This window comes from Ovis aries, chromosome 24, assembly GCF_016772045.2.
Source record: "Ovis aries strain OAR_USU_Benz2616 breed Rambouillet chromosome 24, ARS-UI_Ramb_v3.0, whole genome shotgun sequence".
In the NCBI taxonomy this organism is placed as follows: domain Eukaryota; kingdom Metazoa; phylum Chordata; class Mammalia; order Artiodactyla; family Bovidae; genus Ovis; species Ovis aries.
In genome coordinates, this window is record NC_056077.1 from 28,389,250 (window position 1) to 28,414,899 (window position 25,650).

Sequence of the window (25,650 nt, forward strand, 5' to 3'; positions counted from 1 at the left end):
GTCTAGTTTCATTCTTTTGATGCAGTTGTCCAGTTTTCCCAACATCATTTACTGAAGAGACTATTCTTTCCGCACTGTATATTCTTGGCTCTTTTATCATAAATTAATTGGCCATATATGTGTGGGTTTATTTCTGGGCCCTCTGTTCTGTTCCATTGATCTATGTGTCTCTTTTTATGCAGCTGCCATACAGATTTGATTGTTGTAGCTTTTTGTATAGTTTAAAATCAAAGACTGTGATGCCTCCAGCTTTGTCCTTCTTTCTCAAGATTGCTTTGGCTATTCAGAGTCTTTTCTGATTCCACGAAGATGTTAGGATTGTCTGTTCTATTTCTGCTCTATCTCAACCATTTATAAAATTTTGTCTGATTAGTGATTTGGGTTTTTTTTTGAGGGGAGGAACTGGTCAAAAGCAGTGATTTTCAAACTTTTTGATAGGAGAACCCCTTTATACTTTTCATAATTATTGAATACCCCTAAAAGGCTTTGTTTATGTGGGTTATATCTGTATTTGGTATTTTGGCTGTATTAGAAGTTACAAACTGAGAAACTATTTAAATATGCATCCATTCATTGAAACATAATAAACCCATTATATGTTAACAAAATATTACGAATAATAACTCCCCCGACCCCCCCACACACACACACACACATGATAGTGGAAAGACTTGCATAGTTTCTCTTATTGCAAGTCTCTTTAATGTCTGCTGTAAGGTAAGACTGTTGATTCTCACATAAGGTCCTGAGATTTGCATGTAGCCTTTGGAAGACTCCCCTATACACTTGTGAGAGAATGATAAGGAGGCAAAGATAATGTCTTAGATTTATCCTCAGCGACTGAGGATACCCAGGTTGGAGAGCAATTGGTTTTAAGAGTTGTTGTTTCTGGCAAAACTAGGAGTGTTTAAAAACCTTTCAGCAATTTCTTATCATAGCTTAGGGAATGGTATTGGTTGTTTCGAACCCAAATACAAAATATTCAAGGAACTTACTATGTGGGTCAAAGATGAACTGTTTTTTTAGAGTCAAAGATTAAAGAGGAGTTATCAATTACATAATCTCTTCTTTTATGTTATCATACTGAAGTAAAATGAACAGCTGTATAACTAGTACTTTTCTTTTTGCTCAATTGGTTAATATCCCATCTTGTTCCATAAGGTACTTGGGGCAACTCTGCAGATAAGTGGTATACTAGAATTTTGAATACAGATGGGACGAGGAGAAGACGGCTAGAAACTAAGACAAAGCCAAGTGTAAAGTAGCACATACACTTTTGTATAACTTAGAAGTGGGAGAAAACTATAGTATTTTCAAATGTTCCAACTTGAGAAAAAGATTCACTAAGGGTTTTTAATGACTCACACCATCCTTTGCAATTGTGCAGCACAGTGTCTTTAATGACAATCTGTTCTTACCTTTCCAAGGAAAATAGTCTTATATTGCCAGTCTACTTTGCTAGTTACTTGACTTGCTAACAGTTATTACATCAGCTTTATCAAAATGTATTCAGCTATACTCAGCATTATTAATTGTATTTGTATGTGTGCTCAGTCATGTCCAGCTCTTTGCAACGCCATGGTCTGTAGCCCACCAGGCTCCTCTGCCCATGGGATTCTCCAGGAAAGAATCTGGAGCGAGTTGTCATTTCTTTCTCCAGGGGATCTTTAGTTACAGCATGTGAGAGCTAGTTCCCTGATCAGGTATGGAACCTGGGCCCCCTGCATTGGGAGCATGGAGACTTAGTCACTGGATCACCAGGGAAGTCCCGGTCATTTTATAATGTTATGCAGGGTAAAGGAAAGAGCACAGCACTGCAGTCCAGGAGACCAGAGGTCTAACCAAGGTTCCAAGGCTGGATTCGTACAAGCCTAGGCAGTCACGTACTTCTTGCTCCTGGACAGAGAGGAGAACAGGTTTCTGGAAAGGGGCTAACAATTTAATTTGAGAGATGGAAGCAATCTATAATGTTGAGGTGGTTTTTGTTTTTTTTTTTTAATGAAAGGTACTTACACTCTCATTTCACACTACTAGAATTACTTTATACTCCAGAATTGCTATACCATGATTACAATTTGTATACCAGGGTGACTCAGGTATTTGTATTGGTCAAAATTATACAGTTAAGATTTGTGCATTTATATACATTTTACCTTAAAAAAATTAAAAATAATCAAGTGGTTAGTGGGTAAAGGTGGCAATAAAACAAGAAAGGCGCAATTTTCACAGCTACATGATAGGGACGTGAGGTTACTACCCAGCTCTGTTCACTTTGTGTGTGTACATTTGAAGCTTTCCATGTTAAAATGTTTTTGTTTAAGCAGTTTTCTGCTCTACCATATTAGGATGTCAAAAGATAGCATTTAGAATTGATAAATCAAGAAATAGCGATGTAAAGATATACTTTAGAAATGTGGAAATAAAAGGGGAAAATAATTAAAAGGTATCAAAGTGGTTGCCTATGGGGATCAGAGCTGAGTGTAGAGAGGGCTGGAGTAGGAAATAATCTCGATTTTGTTTTATAAGACTTTCAGTGTTATTTGATTTTTAAACCTTATGCATATATTCCTTGGATGAAATAGTATATTCATTCTGTGGATTACTGCATTGTTTTCAAGGAACATATCCACAGGATCATCTGTGTATTTTATAAAGCACTTCCATTCAGAGTGCTCACTTTAAAAAATGCACAACGTGAATGTTGCAAGTTAAGTTTTACTTGGGGCAAAGTGAGGACTGTAGCCCGTCAGGCAGCATTTCAGATCAGCCGGGGAACATGACCGTGGCTGGGGGCAGTACATGCAGTCAAGCACGTATTTTCTTGCAGGTTTCTTCTAGTCAGGAGCAGTTGTCACTATGAAGGATTTTAGTGCTTTTCTAGATATGAGGAGATAGAAAAATTGGACTCATGAAATCAGCTCCTGAACATATCTGACTATCTGAAAACCTGTCCTGTGGGGTGCTGAAAATCAACAGCTGCGGCAGCACATGACTGAATCCTTGTAGACGTAGATGGCAGGGGCCATTTGGAGTTGACAAGGGTTGAAGTTATCGTTAAAGGTTTTTATCCAAAGTAAGTGTTAGTCTATTATTTATGTCAAATTTTATTAAATCAGTTTAATAAATTTTTAATAAAAGATTCTGAAAATTGAAAGTCTAATGCAAAACTTTCAGTTAAACTAAAATAAAAACTGATGGGGCAAATAATGCATCAACTTTTTACTTGTAAGGTAAGATTCTAGGAAAAACTTTAGTTTTGGATAGTCTACATTTAAAGATAATGTTCCCAGGATATGTCTCCTCATGCATGACCTGGGTCAGGAAAAGTTTCATTCTATGTACTATGAGTGAAGAAATAGGACAGCTTACATCAGTGACTTGCAGCTGGGGGTGATTTTGCCCCCAGGGGATATTTGGCAATGGCTGAAGACATTTTTGGTAGGCGCAGCTAGTGGAGAAGGGGGTGCAGAGGCCAGGGACCTCTAAATACCCTGTAATGCCCCCCACTGAACAGCTCTCCACCACAAAGAATTATTTAGCCCAGAATGTCAGTGGTGCTGCTTCAAAGAGACCCTGGCTTAAAATTCAAAGAGCCCTTCCTCTGCAAATACTAATCCTATCAGAAAAACAACGCTTTGTTCAACCTTTTGGAAAAGAGACTGTATAGAAACTGGCAATTTAGAGATTCAGATGGGTATGTGGGCAGGAAATGCTCAGATAGTTCTCCTTTTTAAAAAAGAAGAAAACTCTATTAAATATAGGGTTACTGGTTTTCTTTATTTTACAGATGGGGTCGAGGATTTGGTCTTTTGGGTTCCATTTTTGGAAAAGATGGTGTATTAAACCAGCCAAACAGTATCTTTGGACTTATATTTTATATACTGCAGTTATTACTTGGTAAGTACTTATACAGCAATACATAAATAAGTTTGTTTTGTTATATTTCACTTAGTACTTTGTCTCTTTGCCCTGATGTGTCTTTATGGTAAATAAAAAGCAGATGTTGATGGTAGAACATTTGTAGTAACGATGGTAGAACATTTGTAGTTTGTAACACATTTTTGTGTTGTGAAAACTTGGTTCACTAAGATTTTGATGACACTCAGCCTGAACTTGGTATCTGTTGGTATTTAATCAGGGATAGGAGCATCCCAGGATGCTCAGAAAAACAAGTCCCATTCAGGGAAATTATTACTCCAAACAGTTTGCCTTGGAAACCTTGTTTCCTTGTTACTTTGTATACTCTCTAGCTATTTAAAAATATTATGCATTGAGAAAACATTAATGCTAAATGATATTCAGTCATAATTCTATCACCTTTATATAGCCACTATTGCCATTGTTCCTTACTTTTTTTACTTAATTTTATGTGAACTCTCTTATACTGTCTATCCTCTTAAGTGCTTTGCTGTTGTGGATATCAAGGCTTCAGATTTTTTTGATGTTATAAATAATACTACAGTGATTAACTTTGTTTAAAGTCCTCTTCTCATACTTCCTTTTCTCTTTGAATTATTTCTTCAAACAAATATCTAAATGTAGGATGAATGAGTCAACAAACATAGATTTTGGGGGGGGGTATGGATTTTAATAGGTAGAAACAAACTGATTTTCCCTCAGTTGTCAGATTTTCCCTAAGCTTCAACCATCTTCATTTTTTTTCTATAAAATTTCTAATTCAGTAGTTACATATTAATAGCCATATTAATTTTATTTTAAATTTCATAGTATTTTAATTTCCTTTTACCGCCAATTGAGTTATTGGGATCCTGATAACAGTACATTTCATATTTGTTACAAACATTTTACTCATTCTTTATTCTTGTTTTAGAAATATTGATTTTGTGAATTTTGATTATACAGAAGGTTTTATACTTTCAGAGTTAAATTCATCCATCTTTGTCCTTGCATTTGTTAATATTTTATCCTGTTATCTGGCAGGTCTTCTTTCTAGCACCAATAGATTTATTCTAAGACAAACTGTGCACCTAAATTTTTCTTAATAGCCCTATCAAGTTTGCCCCCTTCCGTATCTGTATATCCTGCAGAAATAAAAACACACACGTAAGGATATTCATAGCAGTTCAGTTTAAAATAGCAAAAAATTAGAAGTAGCTTATAAGGATTGAATAAATTAGGTTACAAGCATGCTAGAAAATACTATGTAGCCATTAAAGGGAAAAGTAGGTCTACAAACCCTGGAAGATCAAAACCTAGTTTAGCAATTAAAAAAAAAAAAAGCAAATTGTGGTATAATAAATAGAGGATAAGTATATATTTATATATGTGCAGGGTTGAGACTTTCACCTTTTATTTCATTTATATTGTTTTGTTTGGATTTCTAAAGAAGAATATAAAGTATAAGTTCACAATAAAATAACCTAAGAAAAGCTTCTGACTGTGTTAATTTTGAGAGATGGGGTTGAACATCTCCAAAATTTTGTAATATTTAATTTGTTAATTTCATTATATGCACATTTAAAATCATGTGTATCGTATGTATTTTTTCTAGTCACATTTTAGGCATTCACATGCATTTTTAGTGTTTGTGTCTTTACCACCAGAGGCACATTTGAACTCCCCAAATGTGGTTTTCCAGAGCACATCAGGTTCACTCCCTTCTAAGTTGTTCAAAATAGAGCCTTTTTTTTTTTTTTTGGTGGCGCTGTGCAGCTTTGTGGGATCTTAGTTCCCCAACCAGGAATTGAACCTAGGCCACCACAGTGAAAGCCCTGAGTCCTAACCACTGAACCTCCAGGGAAGTCCCATCTTACTAGGTCTTTAAATCTGCACAACAGTCTTAAGAGGCAGTCATGATTATTATCCCACTTTTACAGTTAAGGAAAAGAGTTGCACAGAGAGCACAACTAACTTGCCTATATCATTTTGAAATTAACTTTCATTAAGGTGCCAGCATTCATTTTTGAAGTTTGAGATATTCACATAAGTGAGGTCAGCCAACTTTGTTTTTTAGTACAGGGCCAGATAGGAAATCATTTAGGCTTTGCTGACTATCATAGCTACTCAGCTCTGCCACTCTAGTCCCAAAGCAGTCATGGACATTACATACGTGAATGAGTGTGGCTGGGTTACGATAAATCTTTATTTACAAAAGCAAGTGCATAAGTAATCCAATGGTGTCTGGAAAGAGCCTTGTTAAAGCATCAGGGATGTCGCTGGCGGTCCAGTAGTTAAGACTCTGTACTCCCAATGCAGGGGATTCAGGTTCAATCCCTGGTCAGGGAACTAAGATCCCACATGCCACACAGTGTGGTCAAATAAATAAATTAATAAATACTCCTCTGCTTAAAAAAAAAAAAAAATGATTTCTTTAAAAAACATGTACTCTCTTAAGTGGTCTCTAGGCAAGTCGGTCCCCATGGCTAGGCTACAGCCTAGATGCAATTTCTCATTGTACTGGCAGTGTGATCTCAGCTCCTTAATTAACCTTTTCAAACCACTACCACTTATTTATTTGTATCCTGTTTCTGTGATCCTTAACCATTAGTTGTTGGGTAGGAGGGTAGGCAGTTTAATATGCTCTGCTGTCTCCTCTTATCCTTGAAAATAAATACACATGTTCTCAATATTGTTGGCTACAGGAAATTACAAAACCAAACGTGAAGATGTCAGATGATAGCATCAAGGGTTCAGGCAAGTCTTTGTCTTGAGAACTCAGGTTATCACATATAACTGCCTTTTTTCTCCATCTGGTTTGACCCACATGTGGCCAACTGGTCAAATGTGGTTTTCCTTATGCCCCAGGGTGAGCCCTTTCTGAAATGTTTATCATGATTTTTTTTTCCCCTTCAACAGCATGTTGATATAATCATCTCCCATTATGGGATTTTTGATAAATTTGATCTAAACACAGGAAAGCAAATTTTACTTTCCACAGGTGGGGAGCCCACCTATAGTGAAAAGGGTCTGGATGGTCTCACCAAATGTGTCCTACTTGGAAGAGAAGGTTGTGGTCCTCACATTACTTTTTTTTTTTTCTCCTCTCGTTACTTTATTCATTACAGGAGGTAGGGCTGTCAGTTTTACAAATCTGCTTCATTGCATGGTGATAATGTGATTGCAAAAGTGCATATTTTCTTTACATGCCTTAGCTAAGGCTAGTTTATGAAATATATAATATTTCATCCAGAATATTTACCAGTCAAAAACAGTGCAGCTATGGGATGGACATGTACACACTGCTCTGTTTTAAGTGGATGACCAGCAAAGACCTATTGTATAGCACAGGGAACTCTGCTCAGTGTCATGCGGCAGCCTGGACAGGATGGGAGTCTGGGGAAGAATGTTGTTGTTTAGTGACTAAGTCATGTCTGACTCTTGCAACCCCATGGACTGTAGGTTGCCAGGCTCCTCTGTCTGTGGGATTTCCCAAGCAAGAATACTGGAGTAGGTTGCCGTTTCCACTCCAGGGGATCTTCCTAATCAAGGGATCAAACCCATGTCTCCTGCACTGACAGGTGGATTCCTTACCACTGAGCCACCAGGGAAGCCCTGGGGAGAGAATGGATACGTGTATATGTATGGCTGAGTCCCTTCGCTGTTCACCTGAAACTATCACAGCATCACAACATTGTTAATCGGCCACACTCCAATACAAAATAAAACAGTGAACAATGACACTGCAGCTATGAAACTTAAGAAAATAGACCTGTAGGTCTTGTCTTCAAACTTCAGAGTGTTTTGTCTTAAGATCAGTGTTCCAACCCTGAAGCAAATCACAAAATATTCCCTTTGAACTGGGAAGCTTGTTCTCCAGTGTCAAGGTCTGACTGAGCCAGTGTCCCTTCTCTTGCAGGCCTGACAGCGAGTGCGGTTGCAGCTTTAATCCTCATGACGTCCTCCATCATGTCCGTAGTGGGGTCTTTGTACCTGGCCTACATCCTGTACTTTGTGCTGAAGGAGTTTTGCATCATCTGCATCATCACATATGTGCTGAACTTCATTCTTCTTATCATCAACTACAAACGACTAGTTTACTTGAACGAAGCCTGGAAACGGCAACTGCAGCCCAAGCAGGACTGACCGCCTGACGAACTCTTTAACTGACACTCTGAAGTCCCTTTTTCCATTAAGTTTATTTTGCAGCAGTTTGGTTTTTTTTTTAATTATTATTATTATTATTATTCACAACAGACACTTTCCCTAAGAATCTTAAACTGATTTTTAAAAATCCTATAAATTAGAAGGGGCTCTAGCTATTTTCTGTGTCAATCTTCATTTTAAATATGGATACAAAAAAAGGATACACCAAGCCAATCAAAGACAAGCTTTAACTTTACTTTGGAGATGTTTCTGAAATGGTAAAATGTAGCCCTAGCCCCTTCCCCTCAGTTGTAAAGTGAGCAACCATTGCTAGTAATTCTCTAATGTGTATAAATTCAATTTCAGGTATAACAAATGTGATCATGACATGAAAATATTTTAGAATAGATACTGTATTCAATATTGCCATGTTTACAATATGTAATATGTTTTTTAGCCGATGGATTTAAACATGTAGATTCAACTAGAATCCATTTATGTGATATTTGTAAATAAAGGTAGAGATATTGGATCCAGCCCTGCAGAAACTTGCTGTACAGCTTAGTTGGAGTGTAGTGATGAGGAACAGTCAGCTCAAGGCTGACTGAAGACGTAGTGAAAATACTAAGTCCACACAGAGCATCTTGTGGAAAGGACTGGCAGCTGTGGGTCCAGCACTGACAGCAAAAATAATAGGGTGACTGGTTCCCTTTCATCTCCTTCCTTTGAAAGGAAGAAACTAAATTTGGACATTCAAGTCAAGCTTGTACCTAGTCATAAAACTGGATCAATTAGAAGCTGACAGTGTGCGTCATGTGACCAGACTTCCAAGGCCTTCAGGACACTAAAGGTGGGAAAATGGGTAGATTTCTCTGGCAAAAAGCTGGAAATAGTACTATGGCATTTCATAGTCTCTTACAACAGGTGAATTTTCATGCAGATAATTTTCCTTCACATTAGTGCCAGTCAACCAAACAGTATTGGCTTGGAAAATCATCAGTATAAGCCCCAGTCACTCCAGAGTAGGATTACTCTTGGGTAGCTCCATAGTGTTTCTCGTTTCTTTCTTCACTAACTAACCGGACATCTAGTTTAATTGTTTTAGAGTCAGATATTAGATTCGTAAACTTTAGGGCTGACATGCTGCTCAGTTGGCTTAACTGGGAGGAGTACTAAAGGGAAGAGTATCTCAAGGTGGAACGTAGTACTCTTTCTACTAACTACCCCAATGCAGAGTCTCTGAAAGAGATCTGAATAAACCCAAATGAAACGGTGACAGTATGTCTCTCTGGTTAACATCTTCTATCAGAATGTTCAAAGTGCCTTCTGTCTTAAATCTCAAACCAAATATTTTGTGTGTTGAACTTGGGCAGAAGTGTCCTTCCTTCCTTTCTCAGCATGAAGTAGGAACCTTGCATTCTATAGGAAGGGTCTGTGTGATCTTTTCATTCCTTAGATTGAGAAGGAGTCGCCATGTTTTTGCTTCTAATTCTGTTCATCATTACGTTAAGAAACTGGTAACTACTGAGTGTTCTGCCTTCTTTTGTAGGGAGGGGACAGGCTCTGCTCTGTAAACCATAACGTGTAGAGTCATCGACTGTCCAGCAGTTTCCAACCAACTGTCATAATTGATGCAGTGTACTCTTCTAGCCCAAGGCAGGTATCCAATTGCATTGTAATGTACTTTTAACCAGTTTAAACCAATTCTGTAAAAGATGGCTTAGTTCTGATTTCATCCAGGCTTATGTTTCTTCCCATGAATGTGAATATTTCAATGTCTGTTTTATTATGTATGTATTGTTCTTGTTTCTCTAAAGAACTCTAGAAAGTGTTGATTAGATGTCTGGTATTTATGGAGAAATGAGTTCTCTGGAGAGCTGCACGATGAGCTCGTCTGGCAGCAGAGTTCCCCCTCTACCCAGCAGATCAGCAGTCCGCTGCTTCTCTTTTCTCCACTAGTCTGGAGACGGCTTCACCGTGATGACATCGTGGTATATATATATGTAAACTCTGGTTGTGCTAAACAAATTCCTTGTGTCCCCACTTAAAATTGTTCTTTGCCCTCCTCTGTATCGGTCAGCGGAGTAGAGTTAAAGCTTGTCTTGATGTTGCGTTCTTGCGAACGCCTGCAATTCTTTTGTGAAAAAACATCAGAGTGTTCAGCCAGACCCTTCAGGTTTTTCCTTTGCTTTTCTAAGCCCTGGGGACACCACTGTTTCAGTTGTAGGAAAATTGTTGCCACATTCCTATGACCCCAGAATTCATGTCCTTCTCACTGAGGGATGAACATGTGCTGCCTGAAATAACCACGTGGTGATGCCCATCTCTCTAAGAAAAGGACCCCCATGCTGGTGTGTGTGATTAGGTATTTTTCTCTGGGAAGAATTTAGACTTCCCTCTATATCCTCAATTCTACCCTAGAAGAAGGGGGAAACCTCCTGTTATAAAAGTCTGAGGGTTATTAAGATTATTTCAGACTGAATATTTAAACACTGCAACATTATTAGCTACCAGTGTTGAAGAACAGGTGGGGGAAAATGTGAATTTCTGCTTCTCAGTTTTCAAAATGATTTGTAACAGATGAAGCCTCTTATTTACTTGACAGTCCTATCCTTTGAAGAAATAAGAGAAGTCATGGTTACATGACAAATTTTAGGAAAACTCGGTGGTTTGAAGGGTTTCATTTGATTTTTTTTTTCTTTGCAGCTAGTTGCTATCAGTTGAGGATCAACTTCTGGTGAAGTGTCAGGTTTAACTAGCTGTGTGCCCTGGGTGTATGTAGCCCCTCCTTAAATCCATGACTTTTAAAGATGTTGATAGCATTGATTATTTTCATTCAGAGAGACAAAGATCTCTTATTTGATACAAGAGATCTTTGGACCTCCTACGTAGAATACAGGACCAAGACTACAATGAAATTAAAACTGTGAGTTGGCTTTAGTTTTCTTAGACTCCATTTAAGACTATCAGCAGAAGTCCAAAGTTGTATTCAGCAAAGCTTGAGACCAATAACTGCTGACAGGTCTTACCCTGAACATCGTTACTGGACAACTGCCAACAAGAAACCCACTCTCATTTTTGGTAACCTATTTGGGAAAGAATACCTAATATTCAATCTTCGTCCTCATGTATTTTTGTGTATTTTTTCCCCAATGGGCAAGTACTGGTGAAACACTGCTATTTATATATTTTAGGCAGCACTTATGAGTCCTAATTTGTGAGAACTACCCTTCAATAAATCAAAGGGATGGGGGTGGGAGTCCAGGTGACTTGGTTAAACTTTTTTTTTTTTAACATATTAGCCCAGAAAAGGTAAAATGTTTTGTTATAAAACTGTATTAAGCATGGCCTAAGTATTAGGTGTATGATCTGTATAGTATGTTCCATCAAAAAATATTTATTACTAGTGCTTTAAGCTCCAGAGTAAACATTCATTTAAAATGGAGTTCACTGGGCAGATTTCCCCTTTAATATAGATAGAAATATTCTTTATCAGAGATTTAGGACACAGTTTTGCTAACTGGTAAAAAACAAATGTAAATATGTAAGAATGTTTATTTGTTGCACATAACTTTTTTGGTATAAAATAAATGTAGAAGTTACCTGTGGAACTTGTGCTGCCCTCATTCTTATACTGCAGTGTTATAGTTCAAAAAAGAAGCAGAAATGAATTCAGTCTTAGAAACGATTATTAAGTTTTGGTCACACCCTGACGTCAGGACCTTAGTTCCCCAACCAGGGATCAAACCTGTGTCCCTTGCACTGGAAGGCAGAGTCTTAACCATTGGACCATCAGAAGTCCCTATAAATGATCCTTACAATAAATACCATAGCCTCATTTCTACAGGTATAGAGTTGACTCTTTTTCTCTTAAATTATATGTAACTTAGAGAAGACAGAACCAGAATTCTTAGAGATTCCAGTTCTTGGAATTCCTGTGGGTTTATGATGTATGTGGCTGTCAAGAATTAATGAAGATGTTACTGCTTATAGTTCTTTGACCACATAGATTGTATTAATCAGCTGTTTCTCCACTGCTTTACTGTAGCTCACCTTGAATACTCCACTCTTATAATCTCCTAAAAAGTTAATATCTGCAAGAAAGATAATTTCATTGGAAATGCAGTAGGCCATATTTTATTGGATAGAACAAATGTGTCCTTTGTTAGGATCTTAGGACTTGAGAAAAGAATCTTACTCCTAATTTGTAAAACATTTAAGTGTGTCTGTCATGTTTCATTTATTTTTTGTTTGTCAGGTAAAGAATTTTCTATATTATTCCTTGACATTAAACTGGAACATAAAACTTGATTATTTCAAGGAACTGAGAAGTTTTAGGGTAACAAAAGAAATATACAGCCCCTAAAATTCCTAAGTTATTACTGGAACAGACTACACTCGAATTTCTTCATGGAGCTTGGAAAGAAAGGTTTAAAAAGGGCATGAGTTGAGACATGAAATCCCCTACAAGTGGATCAAACTCTGTATTAAGAACTACATTGATTTACGGTCTTCAATTTGATTGGACCGTACTTTTCCAAAGCTTTCAGCTTTAAATCAGGGTTGATGAACACTGAAATCTTACAAATAACATCCCTTACTTAATGGAGCCTGTGGAAGAGGGGCAGGAGGATAGATTCCTAAGGAAAGGCCATCCTCGGGAGCAGAGCAGGAGGCGGCACCAGGTACGGAAGCCCGTCCTGTCTGCGGCCCGTGCGTTCAGTGGCCGCATCTCCACCTTCAGTGGAGTCGGTTGCGATGGTCCTGTGGGCTTCTACAGCCATCTATCCCTTTCAGTCCAGACAAGACGACGGCTGCGGTTGGAAGAACGTCCCAGCAGCACTGGTAACCTCTGAGCTCCCTTCCAGCTCCGACATGGCTCCATTCTTACCTTTCTTCTGCTTCTCCGTCAGCTTAGCTCCGGTTCACAGACCCTGTGCGGCCTTCTTCCAGCCTGATACTACTTTCTGGGAATTCGCTGAAACTTCAGCCCTTTTCTGGAGTTCCTAGCAGGTGTTCTCTACTGTCACCCACTCAAGTCAAGGCTGGCCCAAAGCGCGGGAGCAGGGCTGGTTTGGTGGCAGCACAGTTTGTAAGCCGCGACTCTGAATGGGGCATGAGTACTGAGGAGAGGTTGCCCAAGACTCTGCTTGGTTAAGGCTACGAAAACAGGCTGAGACACCGAAAACAAAGGCAGATGCTTTTCAGCAGTACAGCTCATTCAGTTTACGGATGGTCACTTTTAAGCCAACTCTTTATGCTCATATGACAAAAGCCTTTATTTTCTTTTTCATTATTATTATTATCATTATTGGCCATGCTGTGGAACATGTGGGATCTTAGTTTCTCAACCAGGGATCAAACTCAGGCCCCCTGCAATGGAAGTGCTGAGTCTTAACCACTGGACTGCCAGGGAAGGCCCTACAAGTCTATTTTCACCTCTAATGTTCCCTTCTAGCAAATGACCACAAAATCCAGGTGAGAAGCTTCCAGGTCTGCCATGCCCAGTGCAGGAAACACTTGCTTTGTGTGCGATAGAAATAGCCCCCCTCCCTGGGGAGGAGGAGCTGGCCAAGCCAGTGTCTGCAGAGAGGTAGTTCTCGCTTTAAACAGTAAACAGGCCACTTCCCACACACTGTGACGTCACTGCTGACCGCTGGTACCTGGTTTCATTGGCAAGTTTCCAGTATCTTTCTCGCAACAGGAAAGCTGCACTCTTTGGTTGTCTCTGCCGAGTGAAGATCCCTTTCCTGTTCCCGATCATCCGAACTGGTGCTAAAAACAGGGCAGAGGGTGTTTCAGATGACTTCTGATGGGGAAAATCAGAACCAGCCTGGAGCCAAGCTGGGCACTCAGCAATATCTTCATTCTTTAGAGCTGCTCGGCCTGCTGAGGACTCGGAAGTGGCCACGTTAATGGGTTAAAGACTTAAATACCAGTGCTCCCCCAAACACTTCAACTTTCATCCATTAGCGGAAGAATCCAAAAGTGTTTATCTTTTCCTTGCAAGATAATGTTTAAGACATTTAGGGTACCCAGCTGCCTGGTAACTGGAGCGGGGCTGAGACAAAGTTACTCTTTGAAAGGCTGGAGCCCTCTCTGAAAGGACTACTCTCCTAGTAGGAGCCAGAGTCTTGACCACTCACAGGTGCCCAAGGAGGATCTTCTAGTAGATGTTAAAGTCCTTCCAGGCAGACTTCCAGCTGGGTCCCCACCCCTGGAGGCAGGTCTGCCGGAAAGGGAGGTAGAAAGAGCAGCTATGCTCCCAGCAAGTCTTCTCTCCACCCCCAAGAGAAGCCACCCCTTCTGTGAAATGGAAAGGTCTCTCCCACTGAAAAGTTCAAAACAACAATCATTTATTCCATGAAAAGCAAACACCAGGCACCGTGCCAAGCACTTCAAGTGGAATCTGCATGTCAGCCTGCGAGGTGGTTGTTGTTATCCCCACTTCATAGGCTTGTGAAAAGGTAGGTACCTTGTCCAAGGTCACACAGCTAATTCCTTACTACACAAAGCCAGTGCCCCTACTCACAAAACTAGGCTTCCATCCAAGTTTATTTCCAGGAGCCACTAATCTCATTTGCCAAGCAGAGTGGAGGCTCGTGTTCTCTTTCTTTTTCCTCTTTCACTCTTGCCATTCTGATTTTTTGTTTGTTTGTTTTTTGGCCATGCTGCGTGGCATGAGGAATCTTAGTTCTCCGACCAGGGTTCAAACCCGTGCTCCCTGCATTGGGAGTGCAGTCTTAACCACTGGGCCACCAGGAAGCAACCCCCCCCCCGCCCCCGCCCCCAAATTCTGATTTTTAATTAAACTTTAATCTTCCAAAAACCTGTCTTTGCCCAGAAATAATAAAAGGTAATTCCCACTGTTATCAGTTCTTCCCTACCTCCCCCAGCATGCTCTCCTCAATTTACAATATATCAAGAAGCTAGTAACCTAGAGGGGTAAAAAGATATAGGAAACATTCATTTGGAAGTTTCTCATTGTTCTCACTTGAGAAAGTACAGACCATGTTCACTCTGAAGGCTTTTAAACACTCCTACATTCAAAACCGTTTGATACTTATGTATATTTGGTGAACCTGCCTTTCATAAGCAAATCATATAAAACAGACTGAAATGTCTCAGGTTTCTCAGGCTTTGTACTTTACCCTAGAATCATGAGTGTATCCCAGTAAATCCAATGCAAGATCCACTTTTTCCTCACACTGTTGTGAAGCACAGAGGAAAGCTGGCCACCTCTGCCTTGAGACAGACGCCTCTCCCATTTACTTCAGAAAATGATTTGCATTACCTGCAGCACGCAAGTAATCAGCTGCTTGCTCAACACAACTGACTTTATCCTAGGAAATCCTTTGTGTAGTCTGCTTTGATTATCATCAGCCTTCCCTTGCTTGTTTCCAGAGTTCTTAGAACCAAATGTCCTGAACATGCCCACCAGAAACAAAGAGAAGAGGTACATCCCGTGCACCCAAATGCCACTTACATTGATTAGTCATGAAATCAGCAAAATTCCAGATGAGCTCGCCAACCACATATTCTTTACGTTTTTGGTCCAGAACCACATGATACTGCTTGAGCAAGCCTTTCTGATACTCTTCACTGAACATCAGTGGTGGATCCTGGAATTCAAGGCAGAGAAGTTAGGAGTCAGAACCAGCAAAACCGTAAACATTAAAGATCCATGTGATGATGACCAAAATATCTGTCCTTGTGATGGGCTACAGTGCCTGCAGGACTTGCTGATACTGGTGGAGGGCCAAGCCAGTGTGTGATGTAGCCCAGGGTTTAAAAAAAAAAAGGTTTAAAAAACAACAACTACTACCTTAATTAGTAACTTCATTATTTATAAACAGAATTTTTTTTTTTTTTTTTTGCCACACAAAGCAGCTGGTGGAATCTTAGTTCCCCAAACAGGAACTGAAACTGGACCTTCGGCAGTGAAAGCGCAAATCCTAGCCACAGGACCACCAGGGAATTAGCATTAAACAGAATTTAATATTTGCTTTACCTTTTTCTACCTATATTCCCCACTGCAGTCTTACAACTGAACTACACTAGGAATAAAAGTACGTCTCTGGATAATAAATTTAAAACCCAAGGCTGAAGTAGCTGCCAGTGCATAATTTGAGCACTGGTGTGACTCAGCTTTAACTTCACTCCAATTCCCCTGTATCTGATCTAGGTATTTAGCCCACTGACTATTCAACAAATCATTATTTAGCATCTGCTTATATGCCAGGCATTAGGGACAAACTAACAAACTAGAAAGATAGGGTCCCTGTCCTCATGGGCTTTACAATCTGGCAAGACACAAGCTCTAAGTGAAACAAGGGTGAATTGGGAGCATGTAGTGTGTGGGGGTGGGTGGCAGGAGGTTAGCAGGGGTGCAGATGCAGCAGGGGCCACAGAACGCTTCACTGAAGCTGAGACCTGCCAGGTGAGGAGGGAGCAAAGCAGAGCCCACATCTATGGACTCAGTCTCTGGAGAAGAGCTCACGTCTGTCGTGTGCTGAGATATAATGATCTTTGAGATGTTCTCAGAGCATAAGGTCTGCGTTTTCATCTCATGGGAATGTGTGGGGGGTGCTGGTCTTTGACGCGCGAGGAGGCAGCACTGCAGTCATCTGACAAGAGAACCAACCCCTGTTGGCTTTGGTCCTCCTTCCTGACGAGGAGGATTAAAATGCTATTATACAGGATGCACTGCAGATACAACTGCGGAGTGCTTAGGAAGCCAAGGGAAACAGTTTAATCTCCCTCCTGGAGCCCCCGGTCTGGTCACAGAGAGAACCAGGGACCGTGAGAGCTCACAGTGTTCCTCTGCCCCAGTGAGGTGGCGTCCTCCTCCCCAAAGAGTGGACACCTGAGCTGAAGCATGAGCGCGGAGTTGAGTTCCATTAGCTGGTGATGGTGGAGCTAAGAAGGGCTTGCTGAACAAACAGAACAGACCAGGATCTGGGACTGAAGGCCTGGGAGAGGGCAGAGGGCAGAGGGCACGGACAGCCCCGAGCACAGATTAGAGCTTCATCTGTGGCATCAGGGGAAGCCAGGGACAGGACAAGGCTTGGATTTGTTCCAGGGACCACTTGGGCAGCCTGTGGGAGGCTACCTGAGGACCACGCACATGGAACAGAGGCTGAGTCCGGGCCGGCCATGTGGAGAGGCAGCATAGGGCCAGCCTGGTAAGCTGTGGGAGGTGGCCAGGACAAGGGAGGGAAGAGGAAGGAGGCAGCTCTCTAGCCTGGGGCAGTGATGACTGACATCAGTGTCCGAGAGAGGGGAAAAATAACCCCCGTCTTCGACGCACTTACCTCGTGAAAGCCTTCAATGGCATCCGCTCCGTACTCGCTCTGAATCATCGGCTTCTGGTAGGCCTTATACCAGTTCTCGAACTGGGTTGCCAACTGCAGCTGAATCACCTCCATGTGCCCATAGTCATGGTACCAGGAGTAGTAACTGTTCACACAGATCACGTCCACGTACGGCGCCTGCAAGAGCATGGGGAGAGTCCACCAACCAGGAGGGTGGAGGACTCACACTCGGGGGGCTTCTAGAGGAGGTAAGGAGAGAGTGCGGAAAGTGCGTTAGATGCGCATGGGCAGGAAATAAAATCAGAAGGGACCTGAATGGAGCCAGTGAAGGGAGCCAGCCTCTCGTTCTGGGCCGGCACCCCTGACCTGGCTGCAGCTGGGCTCCGGGAGGGCGATGAGAGGCAGAGCTGGCCGCAGGCACGCCGGCCCAGGGGAGCCCATCCAGGCTGGACTGTCTTCATCTCTAGGTTGCGCTCCTGTCATTAGTCATCCCCTTGGCCCAACTGAGGGCTGAAGGCAGTTTTTCTCCTCACAGAGCCTCCCGAGTCCCCTTTCTGAGCTACTGTCATGGGCCCTGAAGAGACTGGACAGTTCCCTCCTAGGAGGGCAGCCCAGGTTGGGGGCAGCACCACCGTGAATCTGAGCAATGCGCTGCTCGGTGGACCGCAAAGCTCACCTGAACCCACGCTCGCCTGCGGAGTCTGCACTGGGACCCATGCGGTCCATCTCTCCCAAGGGACTGCAGTACCCTTCTGAGCTTGGGGCAGAAAGATGCCGCTGGGAAGCGGCACCTCTGGGTGGGCACGTGACCACAGCTCACACATCCCAGCGGGTGAGCCTGGCAACCTTCTGGGGGCACCAGCACAGGCTCCCTTGCCCACCAGAGCAGAAAGGGATGCCACTGAGACTTTGAGACGCCCAGGTCTGCCTGTGCCCCATGGTGTTCCACCACAGTCGTGTTCCTTTGAAGGGATGGCACCGGATCACTGGGGCTGCAAACCATCGGGTCCATGTGACAATGACAGTGCTCACACCTACACTTGAACAGGGTTTTCTTATCCTCCCTTTCTCGAGAGGATTTCCCTCTCTGGAGCACTTCTTAGGACTGGCCTCAGTGCCCCAGTGAAGCATCTTCTTGCTCCTGTTTTACAGCTTTTGTGCAACAACTCAACACAGTTTCTGAGGGGCTGCTGTGCCCAGGGACCGTGAGAGGAGCCATGGGGTCCAACCGGCTGGGTGAGCCTCTCCCTTCAATTTTCAGTCCCCCCGACCCTGGATCTCAGCCGTGGTTCCCAAAGCTGACTGATGCCTGGAATCACTGAGGAGTTTTTTTTAAAACACAGATTCCTACCCTGGACATTATAAATCAGAATCACAAAATCTGGACCTCTGTACTTTCAAAAAGCTTCCATTTGTGGCTCCAACAATCAGCCGAGTTGGAGAAAGACAAGTCAATGATGACTTTAAGCTCCCTTAAACCTCTGCCCTTTTCTGAGCATATGAAACTTGGGGGCATAAAATTAAATCAAAGTGTAGAGATATCAATGAATTGAAAATGAACTGAGAAGGAATTCGACCTTCCTATGCCTGACCTCCTTAGTGTCGAGAAACTACACTGCCTGGCAAATCACTCCCTGGCAGTTCTCTTTAACCCAAAGACCATCTATGGAAACGGTCAGACTGGCTGCTCGTGGTCCCTCCCAGCAGCTCATCTCAGCAAGCATCAGGGCAGGACAAGAGGACAGGTGGAAGGAAGATGTGCAGAGACCCCCAGGCTCACCCCCAGGTCTGCTTCATAGTTGGTGTTGGTCACAAAGGTCACGGGCCGGGAGGGGTCCAAGGCTTTAGTATGGGCAATCAGCGTCCTGTCCACGGAGGGCAGAAGACACGGTGCCGTCAGTCTGAGGAGGGCCTCAGGCACCCCTCCTGAATCCCCTCCTTTCCATCTTCCCAGACATAACGCCCCCACGACACGGCTCTCCTAACTGCCTTCTAGGGCATTTCAGGTAAGTAAACATGTTCCTCGAGACATCATGTTTCCTGACATCATTCTCTCTTCCTCCCTTAGCCCCCCACCCGTCCCCCAGAGGGGCCATCCTCAAGAGATGAGGCACAGCTGATATCTTTGAGCTGGGCGCTGCCAAAAGCAAGTTTCCTCATCTCTGATGATACTAGGATGTTGTGCAGGTTAGGATGAGTATTAATATAACACATCACTAGGGAGCGTGTCCTGGGAGGCAAGCTGTGCACTGGGCACTCACTAGAGACTTATATACACATGTATTGGCTTGGCCAGAAAGTTCATTCGATTTTTTGAACAATGTCATGAAAAAACATAAACGAACTTTTTGCCCCACCCGACCTCCAGCTGTGTGTCCAGAGCTCGTCTTTGCCCAGAAAGGTCCACTACACAGAGCCTCCATCCAGGACAGGAGGATGCAGGCAGTGTCTCCTAGGGAGTATTTCCATGGCCTCTGCTGCCTCCACAGTAAGTGAAATAATTCTCCTCACCCGGCTATGCTACAACTGCAGGATGGGAAGAAAGAGAAGGATCCAAGAACACGCCAGGAGGCTGGCCCACTGTGGGGAGATGGACCCTGTGTGAGGTGTCCGCCCAGGACAATGCCTGGGGGGTGGGTATGCAGTGAACGGACAATGAACTTCAGGTGACCTGGTCCTGTCTAACAACGTACTTTAGGATAGTTGGAATATACGCGGTTTGGAAAATCTGTTTATAATTATATGCCTAGGTAAGTCAGCTTTATAAAGCTTAAAGCCCCTTTACAGGTGAACTCAAAAGCATTGCAAACTGGTTTTGTGCAGTTCTAACCTGTACTAAATTTCCCAGGAATGGAAACAGCATAAATATCAAGGAAAGACCCAGGTGGCTTAGTGGTGAAGACCCGCCTGCCAAGCGAAGACGCGGCCTTGATCCCTGGGTCAGGAAGATCCCCTGGAGAAGGAAATGGCAACCCACTCCAGTATTCTTGCCTGGGAAATCCCAAGGACAGAGGAGCCTGATGGGCTATGAGGTCGCAGAGAGTCGGACATGGCTTAGCGACTAAATAAGAGCAGGGCTTGGATTTGACTGGAACTATATCCGCCACGGCTCAGAGCCTCAGAAAAGGGCAGAACAGAAGGAAAAGCTGCTGGTGGCACCAGAGTCGCAGGCTACACTTTCCAGCCCTGTCATCAGCTTCTGCAGCTGTGCTTTCAGGGAGTTTCGCAGAAGGTGCAAGCGCCTGACTCCTTCAGCGGCCCTTCTGAAGATTCAGGCTCACACATTTATGTATTCTTTGACAAATGTCTCTTCCTTAGGCCATGTCACTATCTTTTTTCTTTAATTTGAAGTTGCATGTATAAGTAGGTAGGTTAACTCTGCATTTCATTTCAGGTGTGTCAAGGAGACACTTGGCTGAAATGATCTGGGTGGGTGGGTACCTTGTCCCCTGAATTGACCAGAGATGGATGCACCTGGGCTGGGAGCCGCCCACACGCACTGCAGGGCCCACCGCCACTCTCCCGTGGCTCCCAGGCAAGGCTGAGCTGGCCCCGCAGGCTGCGGTCTCACCCGGGACCCAGCCCAGGCAAGGCCGGAACACTCACTTGAAGTAGTAACCAGCCGGTTTCAGGAAGGAAGCCGGCTCATTGGCCACGGACCACATTACAACGGCCGGGTGATTCTTGTCCCTGCGGATCATTTCCTCCATCACCTCCAGGTGGTGCTGCAGAGACACGTTGCTGAAGCTCTCCCTGGGGGCCAAGGGAGGAGAGGGAGCAGGTCAGTCTGATTTTCTTTCCCTCTTGTAGAAACTCTGGGCTTCCCTGATGACTCAGTGGTAAAGAACCCGCCTCCCAACGTAGGAAACGCAAGTTCGATCCTTGGGTTAGGAAGATCCCCTGAAGAAGGAAATGGCAACCCACTCGTATTCTGGCCTGGAGAATCCCATAGACAGAGGAGCCTGCTGGGCTACAGTCCATGGAGTCCCAGAGTCAGACATGACTGAGCGACAGCATGCATGCACAGGCTGCCGAGCTGGGGGGTCCGCGCAGCGCAGGCAGCGGGCACTCACACCAGCGCGATGCCCACGCCGGGGCTCTCGTCGATGACCACGATCCCGTAGCGGTCACAGAGCTGCAGCACCTCCTCCGCGTAGGGGTAGTGGCTGGTGCGGAAGGCGTTGGCGCCCAGCCAGCGAAGCAGGTTGAAGTCCTTCACCAGCAGCGGCCAGTCAAAGCCCTTCCCTCGGATCTGGGGGACAGCAGAGATGGGTGAGCCCCTGCCCTCGACCCCATCCCAGACACGTTTCCTCCAAGAGCTGGGCCCACAGGAGTCACCCCGTCAGCCCCCTATCCAGGCTAAGGACAGGCAGTGGTTTGGGGCGGTTTGCTCTGAGCTGCCCTCAGCCACTCCAGGGGCCGCGGGAAAGCGGATGGCGAGAAACAGGGACCCAGGAGCCCCTACTCACGTCTGCATCCTCATGCTTGTTGACCCCTCGGAAATAGAACGGCTTCCCATTGATGAGGAATTGGCTCTCGGTGACGGCCACGGTGCGGATCCCCACCGGGAGGGTGTAGAAGTCAGACACGGGCCCCATGGCCGTCTGTGCCATCATCTTCACCTGCGAAAGCCAAGCACTGAGCGTGAGGCAGCCTGACGGGCCTGAGCCCCAGGCAGCCTGACCTTCTCAGGACAGCCCCTGGCAAACCACGGCAGCCCACCTCTGGGACTGCGGGTGGAGACAGGCAGAAATTACATCTGCTGTGAACAACAAGAAACTTTTGCCCACACTGCTGCGGGGCCTCCTCTTCCAATTCGGCCTCCCCACAGAGAGTTGAAAAAATCAGACTGGGGACTCTTCAATCCAACAGACCAGGAAGCTGACGTGACCAGGCCTGCTAAAGCCAGAGCTGCTGGATGGGGACAAACAGCCTCCCCCAGCCCAATCCTCACCACCATTACCTCCAACGAGTACAGGTAGGCAGGGTGCTCGTGCATCAGGTACGGCCACCAGAGGTGGGCACTGGGCACCTGCAGCTGGCCCTCAGCTCCTGCCCCTTTGGCCACGACTTTGCCTTCCTCATCCAGAAGAGACACGTCCACTTGGAAGTGGTCACTGCCCTGGACGATGACCTGGTAATTCACCAGCCCTACAGGAGACGAGAGATCAGATGAGAGAGAAGGTGGGGGGACGTGACCTGGGGTCCTACAGGTGAGAGCACCTTGAGGAGGGATGGGAGAGCCTGTCTCCAAGGGGATCTTTCCAAACAGGGAACCAAGCCACTCTGGGCCTGGCTGAGGGCAGATCCTGGCAGGAGCCTCACCAATGTCTTGGTCCACGTCAGTGGTGACGGTAATGTCATCGATGTAGGTGGTAGGTGTGGTGTAGAGGACCACAGACCGATGCAGTCCCGCGTAGTTGAAGAAGTCAAACTTTGTGTTCTGGACAAAGTAACCCTTGGGGTACCTAGGACAGAGCAAGGAGACAGTGGCCTTGCCCCGAATCCTTCGATCTCAACGCAGATGTCTCCCTGGCCTCCAAGAGCCAGGGCCTCATCTCTGCTGAAGCCACCCTGTCCTCTGGTGGGAAGACGTCTGGGCAGGGTGGGGAGTGGGGGTGGGGGCAGGGGCTGGGCAAGGTGCTGCTCACATGGAGGGGTCCGTCTTGTAGAGGATGGTCCCAGGCGGCAGGGTGTGGGGGGACAGCGTGTTGTTGATGGCGATGGTGATGCGGCAGGAGGACAGGGGCCCGCTCTGGACCAGCTTGCTGATGTCAGCCTCGAAGGGGAGATGGCCCCCCTCGTGCTCGACCACGTGGACCCCATTCACCCACTGCAGATACAGAGAGACAAGCGGGGGTGGGGCCCGGCTGTTTCCAGCACACCCTCACACACAAGGGCAGGATGAGGGAAGCGGGCAGAGTGGGGCGGGCTGAGGGTTCTGCCAGCTGCCACCCCGACCTCATGAGTGGAAGAATGGGGCTCCAGGGAAATAGACGAGACCACTCTCCGCCACCCAGGGCACAAACCCTAGCTTGGGGCCTTAAATGTGCCCTGCCCCCACATGTGCCCCAGAGGCGGGCTGTCAGGTGGGGGCTGGGAGCAGGCTCCCCAGCACAGCCCATCCGCCGCCCCGCCCCGCGCCTGGACACCCGCTCTGCCCGCCGCCCCGTGCCGCGCCTGGACACCCGCTCTGCCCGCCACCCGCTGCACTGACCACAATGGCATAGTAGTGGGCGCTGCCGATCCTCAGAACCACTCTCGCGCCCAGGTCTTCCGCCCACCGCTGGGGCAGCGTGATCTCCCGTTCATACCACACCCAGCCGACAAAACTCCGCAGCTGCCCATCCTGGCCCACGTCGTTGAAGCTGGACGGCACCGGCATGTCCAGGGTAGGGCCCGACTGAGGAGACAAGGGCCGGAATCAGGTCCAGACCACCCAGGAAACTAAGGGGCCAGGTCCCCCAGCAATTCTGCCTGCAGGACAACGCTGGACAAAATGACTTCTCCCCAGGGCCTTTCCTGGTGGCCCAGAGGTGGGAATCTGCTTTGCAATGTATGGACACAGGTTCGATCCCTGGTCTGGGAAGATTCCACATGCTGCAGGGCAATTAAGCCCAAGTAGCACAAGACTGGATGCAGCCAAATATTTATATGGCTGCATGTTAAAATATTAAAAAAAAAAAAAAAAAGACGTCTCCCAGACCCTCCCAGATTCCAGACCACCCTACCAGCAACTCACCAGTGTCTCTATGGACTCATTTAATTTTTACGACTCCATGAAGCAGACCCAGTCACTCACTCACTCACCCACTCTCTCAGGGGTGCACAGGGAACACCCACATGGTGTTCTAGGCCCTGGGAATAGGACACTGAACAAGGCCTCCGCTGTCAGTGAGCAGTTTTATGTAGAGAGTGGGGAGAGGGGCAGGGAGCTATCTTCGGGTCAGGGAAGGCCTTTGGGGGCCAGGACCCATGAGATACAACCTCTGGACATCCTGGCAGAATCTGAGCCCCACAAGGAACCCCTTGAACCTCTTGACCCTGAATACCTCAGGAAGAAGGCAAGGCAGGAGTGGACAGACAGCTCAGTGAATCTGGAAGCAGCTTGGGGAAGAGCTTCCTGAAGACACAGATGGGACACGGGAGCTTGGAGGAAGCGGGATTCCCTGCCCCTCACAGCTGTATGCCCAGTGGCTGGCCCACGCCCTGCCACACAGTGAGGACCCAGTAAATACTGACTGAATGAATGGATAACTTTCTGATGACAGCAACAGCTAGGAGGCTTTGTGTCTGAGGTCTGGTGGGAGCAGAAGTTCTTTCTCAGGGCAGCGGGCACTCGGGGCTCCATGGAAAGTGGTGTGCCCAGGCCACAGCCAGCCTGGGGCAAGAAGGATGTCCAGAAATGAGACCCTAACTAAGAGGAAGATGATCAACTGACTGCCACCGGGAGGAAGGCTGGCCGGGGAGCTGGAGCTGCTTTCAGAGGAAACTGTGAGTGGGACACGTGCCCGGCTCCCCCGCCCCTTTCTTCCTTTGATGAGGGCTGAGCGGCAAGGACTGAAAAAAGAGGATGTAAGGGAGGTGACCGTTGGATGCTCACGGCCGACCCCCGACCCAGTTCTCTGCCCAGAGGGAAGACCTAGAAGGGGGTGCCCGGCTGGATGCCAAGCCCCCGTTCTCTACCTAAACCTTGGAACCCAGGGTTCTTCCTCCCAGGGCAAAGGTGCGGCCCCAAAACGTTCAAAGACTCCTCTCCAGCCACTGGCATTAGCTCGCGGCAGGGACACCGCTCCGGCTCCGCCTCCCCTACCGAAGTCCCGCCCGCCCATTTCCTTCTGCCGGTCATTCTCCGGGTGGGTCGACCCCACGGCCCCTTAGGGCCGTCCATCAGCTCCGAGGGCACAAGGGAAGGCTCCCCACGCCCCCCACACCGGGCTTCCAGGAGCTCCCCGGCCCCGGCCCAGGTCCCGTCCCCCGAGCGCGCACCTCCCGCAGCGGCGCCCGGTACCACTGCTGCTCGAAGCCCTGGCGCCGGTTGTCGGAGAAGTCGGCGCGGAAGCTCCAGAGGCCATCCAGCTCCTTGCGCTCCCGCGACCGGCTCTCCCGGGGATAGAGCATCCCGCCCTGCAGCAGCGCCAGCCCGCAGCCCCAGAGCAGAGGGCCGAGCACGGCCCAGGCGCCCGCCGACCCCCGGAGCATGGTTGCAGTGTGGCTCGGGCAGCCAGCTGCCTGGCGTCCCGGGCCGCTAGCTGATAAAGGGGCGGGGGCGGGGCCTAGAGTCACGTGTCCC

The 25,650-nt window shown here is 46.0% G+C and overlaps 2 protein-coding genes across 3 annotated transcripts in view; one reads left to right on the plus strand and one right to left on the minus strand.

Annotated features, from left to right (window-relative positions):
- Positions 1-11,654, plus strand: part of VKORC1L1 (vitamin K epoxide reductase complex subunit 1 like 1) — a 54,563-nt gene extending 42,909 nt beyond the window's left edge. Inside the window, exons 2-3 of one of the 2 annotated variants that reach the window (XM_027961936.2) lie at positions 3,788-3,897; positions 7,817-11,654. In XM_027961936.2, the coding sequence (XP_027817737.1) occupies positions 3,788-3,897; positions 7,817-8,043 (337 nt within the window). In that variant the 3' untranslated portion in view covers positions 8,044-11,654. The remainder of the gene's footprint in view (positions 1-3,787; positions 3,898-7,816) is intronic. The other variant, XM_060405863.1, reaches the window with a different exon arrangement.
- A 1,643-nt stretch (positions 11,655-13,297) lies between these two features.
- GUSB (glucuronidase beta) lies at positions 13,298-25,611 on the minus strand. The gene is made up of 12 exons (XM_027961933.3): positions 25,347-25,611; positions 23,575-23,760; positions 23,009-23,190; positions 22,683-22,825; positions 22,321-22,508; positions 21,827-21,979; positions 21,431-21,609; positions 20,964-21,110; positions 19,138-19,222; positions 17,358-17,534; positions 15,530-15,665; positions 13,298-13,818 (listed from the first exon to the last, which is right to left on the minus strand). Exons 1-12 carry the CDS (start codon positions 25,557-25,559, stop codon positions 13,649-13,651), a joined length of 1,959 nt encoding a protein of 652 aa, XP_027817734.1. The 5' UTR covers positions 25,560-25,611; the 3' UTR covers positions 13,298-13,648.
- Positions 25,612-25,650: the final 39 nt, after the last annotated feature.